The 12792-nt window shown below is 38.2% G+C and overlaps 1 protein-coding gene and 2 long non-coding RNA genes across 5 annotated transcripts; all 3 read left to right on the plus strand.

The window, feature by feature from the left end:
- Positions 1–194: 194 nt before the first annotated feature.
- LOC114564758 (uncharacterized) lies at positions 195–1131 on the plus strand. The gene is made up of 3 exons (XR_003693829.1): positions 195–322; positions 585–665; positions 910–1131. It is a non-coding gene; the product is annotated as an uncharacterized LOC114564758 (long non-coding RNA).
- Positions 1132–2564: 1433 nt separating this feature from the next.
- Positions 2565–3882, plus strand: LOC114564743 (uncharacterized). The gene is made up of 5 exons (XR_003693826.1): positions 2565–2685; positions 2921–3025; positions 3215–3241; positions 3444–3490; positions 3643–3882. It is a non-coding gene; the product is annotated as an uncharacterized LOC114564743 (long non-coding RNA).
- A 2013-nt stretch (positions 3883–5895) lies between these two features.
- On the plus strand, positions 5896–10573 carry ackr4a (atypical chemokine receptor 4a). 3 transcript variants are annotated; one of them, XM_028592681.1, is made up of 3 exons: positions 5911–5972; positions 7299–7399; positions 8875–10573. In XM_028592681.1, exons 2-3 carry the CDS (start codon positions 7340–7342, stop codon positions 9988–9990), a joined length of 1176 nt encoding a protein of 391 aa, XP_028448482.1. In that variant the 5' UTR covers positions 5911–5972; positions 7299–7339; the 3' UTR covers positions 9991–10573. The 3 variants fall into 3 exon arrangements, with proteins under 3 accessions (XP_028448483.1, XP_028448482.1, XP_028448481.1); XM_028592680.1 differs by lacking the exon at positions 5911–5972 and adding an exon at positions 7124–7214; XM_028592682.1 differs by lacking the exon at positions 7299–7399 and having other exon boundaries at positions 5896–5972.
- Positions 10574–12792: the final 2219 nt, after the last annotated feature.

Here is a 12792-nt window from a genome sequence, read left to right on the forward strand (position 1 = left end):
TATATCTCTGTCCCAGCTTTCATATATTTTAGTTAACAGATTACAATTAATTACTACATTATAACACTTACTGCACATTTAAGTGTGACTTGCATCTTGCCTAATGCAGCATGGCCGACATCCTGTTATAATTTCCTCTTTGTCCACATTGGTTCCGGCGAGCATATAAAGTGTTTGAGCGGGCTTCAGTTCACCAGCCATGGACAGAAGTGTGCGGCTGGTCCTGTGGTGTCTGCAGGTTTTCCCGCTCATCACATCGTTCACTTCTACTGATGCAGCCGCTCTTGTGAGAGATGATCATCAACAACAGTCTATTGATTTGGTAAGAAATTTACTGCTGGTCACTAACTGCATGGAGCTTTCCCAAAGGTTGATGGATTCACATAGTGTTTTCTTGTTGGATATGTAAATGTCAAACATGTTGCTGAGAAAGAAAGATTCAAACAAAAATAATTAAAAAAATCTGTTTGGATTTGCAGTAATTTCTATTCACAAAGATTCCAAATTAAAAATGTATAGTGGTTTTCTGTGTAAAATAATGCATTTTGTCATTATTATGCTCATTTTGTTAAACTACACTGTAGGTGGCAAGAGAGGGAAAAAAAACAGGATCAAAGAAGCAGAAAAAGACATGTCACTGGTACCATGGAGGATGTGGCTTCCCGGTAAAACTTAACTTGTTTGACTTTGAGTGTATTTTCCTTTTGTCTTGCAATTCCAATAAATCTCCCCAAAAAGCATTATGAAAAACATACCTAAACATGAGACAGTGAGATCACACAAGCTGCGGGCGGTGGTGGTGGGGTTCTAATGTAAATTACAGTATGATCAGTTAACAGTTCTTCCTTACATTCTCTCTCTCTCTCTCTCTCTCTCTCTCTCTCTCTCTCTCTCTCTCTCTTTCTATAGGACCAGTAGTGTTTTGGTGGTATACTGGTACAATATGCCGGCACCATGTTTCCACTTGAATACAAACTGGGAGACCTGAGCGTTCCACTTAAATCAACCCAACTCCAGATATCATCTGCACAAATGATTTTCTGCACAAAGGTTGCAGATGTCACCTATTTTCAATGTAATTTTCGAAGACAAAAAGTGGTTACGGGAGAAATAAATTTGTATTGTATTGCTTGTGAATGTCCACAATTTTTTTATGTTCATGGTACAGGGTTTGTTTGACACTGTATTAATCTCTTAAAACTGGAAATATTTGCCTCTGCTCTATCCTTAACACGTTTATAAATCAGTTATCAATTAAAGAAGCATTTTATGACATTTTGGGATCGTCAGATTAAAGAAATAGTTAGTTATATAAATACGCTTATTCACATAAACTTGCAGTATCTAGCCTGTCCCACCTACCAGTACTCCTAAAGCTCACTAAATTAAATGTTATATCTCCTAACCTTTTGCTGGTTGTAGCCTTAGATTTACTGTAGAAAAGAGAGTGGTTTAAATGTTCTCATCTAACAAAGAAAATGTGTAGTTGCAAAACAAATACAAACATGTTGCATATTATATCTAGTTCAGCTGTTTTCAATGACAAGTACTTGATTAAACGGTTTGATATCATTTAAATAAATGTAGTAGTTAAAACAAGAATTATTTAGGTATTTAGTCTTTAGTAATACTAAACTAATACTACTTTTTAAAGAGGCAGTCTACTTTTTATGATCTGATATTCCAAGTGCTGCATAATGTGACCGCAAGATGGAGCCAGTTGGCCTTGATTTTTTTTTTTTTACAGAAGTAGTTTACTTTGTGTGCTTTTTTTGCAAAGTAATGTGGTTGGTGTAAAATTCCACATGGAGTTTATCTTCTCAGCTTCCATTATCACACTGCTTTTACGTAAGAATGTCTCTCTGACAAACATCACAACAAAGAAGAAGCTTTTCTATAAACAGAGACACGATTCCCCTCATTTACACTGAGAGGTGCTCTGTATTGAGTGCCGTATGTTAGTGGCACTGGCAGTCACAAAGAAGCACTAGAGCAACTAGGGTTGCTTCTTTGCTCAAGGGCACATCAGCAGTGGACAACTTTGCATTATTTTATTACTAAATAATAATAAAATACCCTTCAGTTTCAGGAAAATGTCCAAGACTGCAGGGGAAAAATACGAAATAACAATTTCATGGATAAATGCAATGATTGAAAGAAGCAGAGATATTAGTCACATAAACAAAGTCAAGGTTAAATTGGACTTGTAGTTAAACAATCCATTTCAAATAGTGTATAGGTGGATGTGCGTGAGAATGGGTCATCTTGCATTTTAGCAGTATTTCCTCATAGGACGATTTATGTCAAATATCAAACCTGTTGTTCAGGCTGAGCATCAAAAGACAAAACTTTTGTTCCAATTGGGCGGGCAGGTTAGGGTGTGGGTTGATGTCCCAAACTTCCCAAGTGTTACCTTCCTTGAAAAGGATTCAGGGCGTGAATGCTGCATGTGCAGACAAGCTTTTAACTGCCTCCCATGTTGTTCACATGGAAATGATTAGTCAGCAGTGAGTATATAAAGACCTGTGTTTCAAACTCTTTAGTTTATCAGCGATGTACAAAAGTGTTCTGCTGGTCCTGTTGTGTGTGCAGGTTTTCCTGCTCAGCACATCCTTTACCTCTACTGACGCAGCCGCTCTGGTGACAGAAGCTCAACAACAACAGCAACAAGAGTCTCCTGATCTGGTAAGAAGATCCATGCATGAGCTGTAAAATCTTTGACTCAAATTGGGTTTTCTCGCAGGACTGTTTCAGTCTAAATGTCAAACATATTGCTGCAAGCGAGCTGTGAAACAAGGATTTTTTTGGTTTGTATTGGCATTTTGGAGTCACAGCATAGATGTAATACCAGTGCCATTGAGTACACATTAGAGCTGTAGACAAAAAAAGCAATGTCTAATTTCTCCTGATTTTGTTATAGCTGGAGGGAGTAAGTGTGCATGACAGAGAAAGGAGAAGACAAAGAAGTAAACGACGAGCACTCAACTGCAGGTTCAGGCCGGGTGGATGTTCAGTCTTATTAAAGGTAAAACTAAATTTCCTTGATTTTATAGTTTTTCTTTTTAATTTACAATATAAAAGTAAATATCCCCCAGAATGTACCTTTTAAAAAACAGTAGATACTCATCACTGAAGAGGCTGATACCAGTTGGTGAGTTTGTTTTGTGTTGATTGCAGCGCTGATATCAATTAATCATTTTATGTGTTTGTTCAGATTGACCTCGATGGCGAAGACAAAAAGGTATTTAATACAAATTAGTGGAAAAGAATAATACAAACAAATAAGTAGGTCGAGTCTGTAATATTAGGGGTGTCCTATGCTGTTGTTGGTGCTGCCTTCAGGCACAACACCTGCAGACAGAAAACAGAGTAAGCCAAGCTGTTATACTGTTGTTTTATTATTTTTGAGCTGTTTGAGAATCTATTTTATTCCCTGTTCACAGATTCCAAATACACCAAACCCTCAATTGTTGGCTTTGGACAAAACAAGGTAAATGTGCTTCATATTTTTTATTTAATCAACTGCTAGATTAATTGATTGATTGACTTGAACAAAATTGTGTAATTGCTCCATTAGACATATTGAGATTGTTTTGGGTTTTTTTTTTACATCTCAGTGACTTTTCTCCTTTTTTATGTCAGACTAGCCAAGCCAGACTAAATTCCTGAAGACAGATGTGAAAACCTGCATCTTCTCTTCAAGATAGCTTTTCTCTTTTGCTTTGCCATGTGGTGACAATCATCAATCATTGCATGAACCTTGCATTGTGAATGGAAAGTCTGTGTTGACATGGCAATAAAGTATTAAACATGAACTTGTTCTGCTCACATCATCTAATTGTCAGTATTGTTCCACTGTATGTGCACCTCAGCTCCTCAGAAAAAAACTAATTAAAAAGGGATCAAATAAAATGTTTAACCATCTTTTCAATTGCTGATTGTGTGTTAATTATATATTATAATAATATTTTTGTTAAAATCATTTAAAATCTGTTGTAAATGTAATAGTTTTGTCTTTACGGAGGTCCAGATAAATTGCTTACAATGCCTACGTTTACTAGGATAAATAATGAGGTCATCTTTCACTCCAAGTGCTGTTGATTATAAGGTTCGCTCTGTGTAGTTGGTTGCAAACAAAATAAAGTGTTTGAATTAAGAATACATCTTTTAGGGCTTTGATTATTGATATTCTACATGAAGTTAGCTATAACTTTCTGATAAACATCAAACCTCAGAAGAAGCTTTTTGCTTAATAAGAGCAAACAGTTTCATTTAAATGCTAAACATGTTAGTAAACTGGGAGCTGCCCAGTATTACCACAGTAATACTAATACTACTAATTTGATTACAGCTGTGAAAGTTTCTCTTTTATTAGTGTGTAGTGGTCAGCTGATACATTAAATAATGTATTTCTGTATATGCTAATCTGAAATCAAAACAGATGAGGTAGATAGATAGATAGATAGATAGATAGATAGATAGATAGATAGATAGATAGATAGATACTTTATTGATCCCCAAGGGGGAATCCAAGGTCCCAGTAGTTTACAGACATTGCACACAACATACATCACAAACAGGATGATGAATCCACATGAATAGCATGGACAATAAAAGAAAAAATACTAAATAAAATAAAAAATCCACATGAATGTACTAGTAGTAGAGTAGAGTAGAGTAGTACTGCTCTCTGTGTCTCACTGCTACATACATTTTGTAAAATGAATAACAAGATGATTTGTTCAATATTGTTCAACCAAGACTTCATACAGTTCAGTGAAGTTTACGTGCAGTAACCTCAGGAAGTTGTCAGCAAGACATGAAATACGACACATATGCCATTTTCCTTGTGGGTAGCCTATAATAAGAAAAATTATAATGGTATAAATCAATGGACTTTGTAGACTTGTCACTTTCTGTGCACCGCGCTCCACAAATAAAAAGATAACCACTGAAATGAAAAGCAAGCAGTTTGTATTTTTAATTGATGCCAAATAGCTTCGGGAGGGAACTAGTTTTGGTGGAACATGTGTACGTTCAAAAGTTTTAGTCGTGCAACTGAAAACTCAGATTGGACAGATAGTCTAGTTAGCTGTCTGGATTTACCCTGCAGAGATCTGAGAAAAGGTTAACCATAGTCCTCATAAATCAACCGCAGTTTAAAATGCCAACACAAAGGAAGCCCAAGGCAACGGCCTAAATGAGGCAAAGGAGCAATCCCGGAAGTGGAACGTCGAGGATATAAACTAGTAAAACCCTAAATTATTTTCTAAAACTTTGAGCTTTCTTTCGTGCTGCCTGTTATGTGTAAGAACAGTGTGTAAACCATCCAACAGAACAGAAGCTTTGTTAATCACATTTAGAGAGAGAGAGAGAGAGAGAGTGGGAGAGAGAGAGAGAGAGAGAGAGAGAGAGAGAGAGAGAGAGAGAGAGAGAGAGAGAGAGAGAGAGAGACATGTTGTCTCTTCTCTTATGATCGTTAACGAATTTAACCCTTCAGCAGAGGTGTTAATTTCCATACAGGTTTAGTGGCTTGACAGTTAACGGTGATGTAGGGGATTTGATTCACGGGGGTATTTTGGCGACGGTAATGTTATTAGTATTGTAAGTTAGCAGTAGACTTAATTAACCCGACCCAGGGTGAGTCTGATTAAAACTGCTGTGTCTGCCCGGTTCAACTCTGAGATTTCCTCGCATTGCACAGCTCTGTGAAGGAACAATCTCCGAGATGTCTTATGTTCTGCCAGTTTACAATAATTTAATAGATATACATGCATAATAAATGCAGGAAGAGAGTCAAAGGCACCCTGTAACACCCCCCAACCCTTTTTTCCTCTCTCTCTCTCTCTCTCTCTCTCTCTCTCTCTCTCTGAGCCATTCTTCTCAGAAGTGTGTTTACAGTGAGCGGAACTAGCCTACAAGACTCAGCTGGACTGATTCCCGGCTCTGGCAGGAGAAACAAAGCATTGACGGTAAGACTGGTTTCTGAACTGATTATTGGGTGTATTCACATTATAGACATGTTTCAAATCCTATCCAGTATGGCGACATTTATCAGTCATTTTTATCTATGATTAATATCATCATCAGATTTTAGGACACTTGCCAAGTTTTTCCAGTAGATTTAAATTGAAACAAATAATAGGAGGAAACTACTTGTCCCACATGTAGTGAGTCTCTTCAATGTCAGAATGGGTTATACTGTGCTGTAAAGTACTTTATATTTGATATTTTGTTGCTCATAAAAAAGATACAACTAACTTTTTTGCTGGAAAATAAATATTTAATAAATATATTTATTTTGTATTTCCTGGTAGATTTTAATACTAAAGTCTCTGTAAACAATGTTGTCTTAATAGCCTGCCACCACAGTCCTGAAGATCTGAGTGGATAGAGTTTTTTCATACACTCCTGAGTCGCCTTCAGTTATTAATATGCAGCTCAAGGCAATAAACTTAACTATCATGGTGCAGGGAGTGATTTGCAGACTTTATTTTCCCTCGGTTTCACACTCATGCCATGGGCGGCCCTAACTTATTGATAAAGACTGCAGCCTTGAAAATAAACAACAACTTTGTTTTCCCTTACTAATACTAATGTATACATAGAATTTCTCCAATGGTGGAAGAAGCAATCAAAATGGTAGCAATACCATAGTGTAGAAATACTCTGTTACAAGTCAAAGTCCTGCATCTAAAATGTTACTTTAAGTAGGGCAACAAAAGTATTGATATCTAAAGTCCCAAACTAGAGATTTCATGTCGTTTTTGATTATGAAGTAGGCCAAGGTGTATGACTAGGCCTACTGTTAAAAGTATCAATGTGCATCACTTTAATGCTGCAGCTGGTTAACATGGAGCTGATTTTAATTACTGAATTTACTTGGAAATACTCAAGTAAAGTAGGCCTACCTCAAAACTGTACTTAAGTATATATGTAATTACTTACTTTCTGCCACTGCAAAGCTACGCCCTTACGCTATGTAGGCTCGTTTTTCCTTGCAGATGTTGGTATTGCTCATTTTATTCTTTGCCGAGATAATGGCATCTTCACGCCGAGTACAGAACTCCCATAAAGCTGTCTTTTGTAACTTCCCTCCCACTTGTGGTGCGCGGGTGTAAAATCAAACCGACCCTCGTCTGCACAGAGCGCACGTAGTGTAGTCTGAAACAAAAGCTTGGAGCTGCAATGGCGCAAATAGACGGAACCGATAGGTGAATAAAACCCTGCGAGTATCTATCAAACATTGCGTATATGTTTAACTTTTGTTTGTAACATTAAATCTTTCTTTTTAACAGTTTGATGCGCTTCAACCATCAGCTAAAAGTCACGTGTTCAAATGTTTACTCAAGTAAAAGTACAAATGGATGAGAATCAGAAGATCCTTAAAGTACCAAAAGTAAGTGCTCATTATGCAAAATGGTCCGTTTACACAATAATGTAAGTAATAATATTTAATTATAATTATTGACAAATGAATGTGTTCATTACGTTAAAGTTGCAGCTGGTAAAGGTGCAGCTGATTTTAATCTATGTTATTACATCATAATTAATTTTGTTGATCATATGGAAATCTGAATATGTAAATTATAAATGTAGTGTAAAAAGTACAATATTAGCCTCTGAAATGTAGTGGAGTTGAAGTATAAAGTAGAAAATACAGTAGAAAACCCAAGTACAGAACTTGAGTACTTAGTTACTTTCCACCACTGCAACTAGACATTACAAAAGTCTTCATCTCAGCAGGAGGTTCTCCGGGGGAATTTGAGAGTTTATGCAATCGGTGAAACGTATCGTCCTCCGCTCTTTGCTCTTATCACTCTGCCAGGCAGAATGAACTCCCATTATTATCTCAGTGAAGGTAAACAAGGGAGGAAAAGTTCAGGTCAGGACACAATGCTCAGATGTCAACAATGATCTTATCACGGCACAATAAGTAGCCTACGATCACAAAATTGTTTACAGACTTTAATGTTTTTTTCCCAAATTAGAGGATTTTTTGTTTTCACATACAATTTTTTCCAGTTTTGGGGCCAATACTAGTTCAACAGTAAAACAAAGACAGCTTATTACTGAAAGCTTTATTGTAATGAGAACATTCAGACACTGGCTCTGCAGTTGCTTGTGTCTTCAGTAGAGTCTTTACACTTGAAATTATTATGACTTTTTGCAATATTTTACTGGTGTTAATTGTTTATGCATCTCGTTACATGGTTAATATGTCAAAAACACCATTTGTTGAGTATTTTTATATGAAAACTCCTTTCTTTTCCTGTAAAACTTAAAAATATTTTCCCATCTTTTAGCAGTAATCTCTACGATGTAAAAACGTTCACAGCTTTTGCTCCTGTCCTCCTGTTATTACAGACATGTCTGAACTTGCCGTGACCCTGACTCTCCCATGCACTTGTAACATTTAGCCTGTGAAGGTCTAGGGCTTATGAAAAATGGTGTTATTTAAAGGCCACTAAAACCAGAAATATTATATAAACAATGATTTTTGGCTATTTTTCTAGCGTCCTTATTTTAGCACATGAACAGAGCCATGTGACATACTGTTTAGAAAGGCTCTGTTCAAAGTAACCATTAAGTGTGGGTAGCTAGCAGAGCAATATCATATCATTAGGTGTAGAGCTCTGTATCACGCTATATTGATGCCTGCTTCTTTCACAATCCAATGAAATTTCAGGGATTTTATTTAAATCCCTCTTGTAACTAAATCCTACACACACAGGCTATCATATACTGTTGTCACATTACAGAAGCTAAAGATGGTCTAACTGTGACATTAAGCACAGTAATTGAGTAAAATTAGTACTTCCCACCACTGTTTAAAGGCCACAGACAAGTAATTAAAAATGCCCTCCCTCACAGTTTTATCTGATCAGCATGGATGTCTCAGAGGAGAATGACTACTACTACCATGACAACATCAGCCTCAACTTCAGCTACGATGACTACCCGGCCCTCTGTGAAAAGGGTGACGTTCGTTCCTTCGCAGCCCTCTTCCTCCCCATCATGTATACGATGTGTCTGGTGGTGGGACTGGCAGGGAACGGCTTAGTCGTGGGAGTCTACGCCTACCACAAGCGCCTCAAGACCATGACGGATGCTTTCCTGACCCACCTGGCTGTGGCTGACCTGCTCCTGCTCTTCACGCTGCCTTTCTGGGCTGCTGATGCGACCAGGGGCTGGGAGCTGGGCGAGGCCATCTGTAAGATCGTGTCTGCCTGCTACACGGTCAACTTCACCTGCTGCATGCTGCTGCTGGCCTGCATCAGCCTGGATCGTTACTTGGCGCTGGCCAGGGCGCAAGGTAAAGACCAAAGTTGGCGCTTGCAGAGGATATTCACCAGGAGACACTGCTGGAAGATGTGTTTAGTTGTGTGGGCGACAGCTTTCGTCCTTGGTCTTCCAGATTTAATACTCTCAGAAGTGAGATGGGCATCTAATAGGAGCGTCTGTCTACCTATCTACCCTCCATCAATGGCTCGAGGGGGGAAAGCTGCTCTGGAGATAGCAGAGGTGCTGCTGGGATTCCTGCTTCCATTCCTGGTTATGGTGATGTGTTACTGGAGCGTGGGCCGAGCACTAAAGGGCCTCCCTGTGGAGAGCAGAGGGAAGAAGTGGAAAGCTATACGTGTCCTCCTAATAGTAGTGGGGGTGTTTGTGGTCACTCAACTGCCTTATAACGTGTTGAAGGTCTACCGGGCGATGGACTCAGTCTACGCATTAGTGACCCACTGTGGGACGAGTAAAGTGTTGGATCAGGCAACTCAGGTGACGGAGAGCTTGGCCCTCACTCACTGCTGCCTCAACCCGATCCTCTACGCCTTCGTGGGGTCATCTTTCAGGCAGCACATGATGAAAGTGGCCAAGAAATTTGGCGAGAAGAGAAGAAAGAGAAGGGAAAATCCTGCAGGGGAAGAGATGGAGATGTCATTTAACTCCCACAGTGCATCCCAAGAGACAAACACATTTTCAATATGAGTCAACAACACACACATGAATCAAAATCACTTATTTAGTATAGAAGAAGAGCAGATACAGCAGCAGTACAAGCATGTGTGGAAATCAATACGATGTACACAAATTCCACGTCGTTTTAACACTTAATTCCCTCCACAATACATCAAAAAGAGGAAGTTGTTAGTCATATTTTTCTGCTCCCGTTTGTTGAAATGTCTGAGCTAGGCATTCTTGTTTACTTTCAAAGTCAAAAGAAGTGTATATTTTTTCTGTTGTGAGTGATGAATGAAAAGGGGATTTGGCTTTGTTTTGAGTGATGTTTTTTATAGTCGTATACCCTGGTCCAGAGGAAACAATATTTCACTTCCAACTGTATTTTTTTTTTTAACAAAGTTGGCATGACAATGGACTCTTTGGAATTTGACTTTAAAGGAACACGCAGACTTATTGGGACTTAAGCTTATTCACCGTAACCCCCAGAGTTAGACAAGTCGACGATACATACCCTTCTCATCTCAGTGCGTGCTGTAATAGTTCCCGGTTTCCGGTAGTTCACAGCAGTCTTCTAACCAGTAAACAAACCGGGAACTATATTCTCAGGCGGAAGAATATAGTACTTGGGCAGAATGATTTGCTTTGCAACAACCTATCTGAGAATATAGTTCCTGGTTTGTTTACAGTTAGAAGACGGCTGTGTCTCATGTTACGTTGTTTTTTTGTACACGCTGTGACTCTACAAATCACAACATGTAAATAGGAACATGTTGGCGTTATTTTGTCACTTTTGTCACAATTCGGAGCAGTAGGATTACTGGAACCATTCACCTGCATGTTCTGTGCTGGCCTGATGCCAGACAGACAGCCTTACAGCACGCACTGAGATAAGAAGGGTATGTATCGACTTGTCTAACTCTGGGGGTTACGGTGAATAAGCTAAAGTCCCAATAAGTCCGCGTGTTCCTTTAACTTGTTCTGCAACAAACTTTTTACAGTCAAAAATGCTCTTTGCAGAATATCTCACAAGCTTAAATGCTTAAATGTTTTGTTTATCCAGATGTTTGAGGTCATAGACATTCCTTTCAGGATTTCACAAGAAACATTTAACAGTTATAGTAACACTTCCAGTACAGTACACATGCAGTACAAAGCGTAAATAAGATCTTATAAGAACTTAATACTCATTATACACTTTGCTGTTTTGCAAAACATAACTGCAACTTGTTTGAAATTATGGTTGTTTCAAATGTAATCAACTTAAGTACTTAATACTTACTGATGCACTTGATGTTACACATCTGCAGAGCCTATAAACCAGATGTACTACACATGCCTGCACCACTGATATGAAGTAAGGAAGCATGATTTTGGAGCTCTAATATTGTAAAACTCTGTACTTTCTATTTGTGTATTTTATTTCTTAGCTTAAGACAGTTCCTGTAAATTAAAATATATCACACATCAGCTTGTTTGCACAGTGGGATTTAACTCCCTTTCATGTTGGAAAGCCACAGATTAGTTTCCTGAATTCCTCAGAACATCTGAGGCACATTTACTGCACACGTACTTCACAGTTCATGTCTGCAGCCAAGTCTGCACAACACACTGAAAAACAACCTCTAATAACATTTTTTACAAGGGGATGCTTGTCATTCTCTTGATAGTTGCAAATCTTATTTCTTAATTACAGATGTTTTTCTTTAAGACTGATTTAACACAGCAAGATGACTTAGAGAGGCATAGAGATGGAGGGTTGCGCGCATTTAAACATTTAGTCTTACATGTGTGAAAAATCCAGTATTAGCACAATCTGTACCTGTTTAGATTTTCAAACTGTTACAACATTCCCCTGTTCTGTTTTATCTTTGAGGAAATTCTGGAACATCCAATCATACCTACTCCGTGCTTGTATTGGACCATTTAATATAAATCTGTCTGGTTACTATGTTAACCTATTTTTGTTCTTTTCCATAATCGGAGACAGTGGGAGCATGTAGATGTTGAACAGAAAAGGCCCGAGAATGGAGCCTTCACTTAATCTTTGTGTTCCTAGATGTGTAATCATAGATTGACACAAAAAGAAGTCCCATCTACAGTTGCTGGAAGAGCTTAACGTACTGCAAATAGATAACACAAGCAAATCAAACAGCATCTTTACCAACTTGAAGACACATGCAGCAATTACAAAATATCACCAGTTTGACAACACAGCAGATATCTGCAATAATATCTGAATCATACCATCACAATGCTGAAACAAGCATGGTTTTAATTTGCTGTACATAGAGTTGTCAGGGCCAGGAACTACTGACTGGAAAACATCAAAACAATTGTTTAGGACCAAGAGGGTGTTAAACTGTTGAAAAATAGCCTTTTCAATGATTTCACTTAAAAATGGGAGGTCCAATACGTGCCTGCAATTGTTGCCTAGATGATTCTTTGGAGTGGCTATTGCAGAATAGCTGATGCCATGCAGCTAAAAACATTTTTGAGAAGGCCTGAAGGTAGAAAATCAAGGCAGCAGCAGGGGGATTTCAGATGCTGATAGGATCAAATCATGCTTATTGGATTGGCTTTAAGAGGACAACACACACCCAACACCTGATGCGGAGGAACTGACAGCTCGTCTACTTGTCTGAATTTTGACAGTAAAGATTGAAGCAAATTCATTACATGACTTAGTGGATAAAAGTTTAGGGGTTACTGACAAAGAGGGGTTTGAAAACATTGTCACCAATTGTAAATTAGACAAACAGCAAAAAAATAGTTTAAATTAGTGCTGTCAAACGATTAAAATATTGAATTGCAATTAATCGCATTAATGTC

This window comes from Perca flavescens, chromosome 12 (assembly GCF_004354835.1).
Source record: "Perca flavescens isolate YP-PL-M2 chromosome 12, PFLA_1.0, whole genome shotgun sequence".
Taxonomy (NCBI): Eukaryota; Metazoa; Chordata; class Actinopteri; order Perciformes; family Percidae; genus Perca; species Perca flavescens.

Excerpts from the sequence above, each read along its gene's own strand:
- ackr4a (XM_028592681.1), top strand. The coding sequence starts at position 7,340 with ATGTTTACTCAAGTAAAAGTACAAATGGATGAGAATCAGAAGATCCTT. Across the intron at positions 7,400-8,874 it reads AGATCCTTAAAGTACCAAAA|TTTTATCTGATCAGCATGGA; the intron begins GTAAGTGCTCAT and ends CCTCCCTCACAG.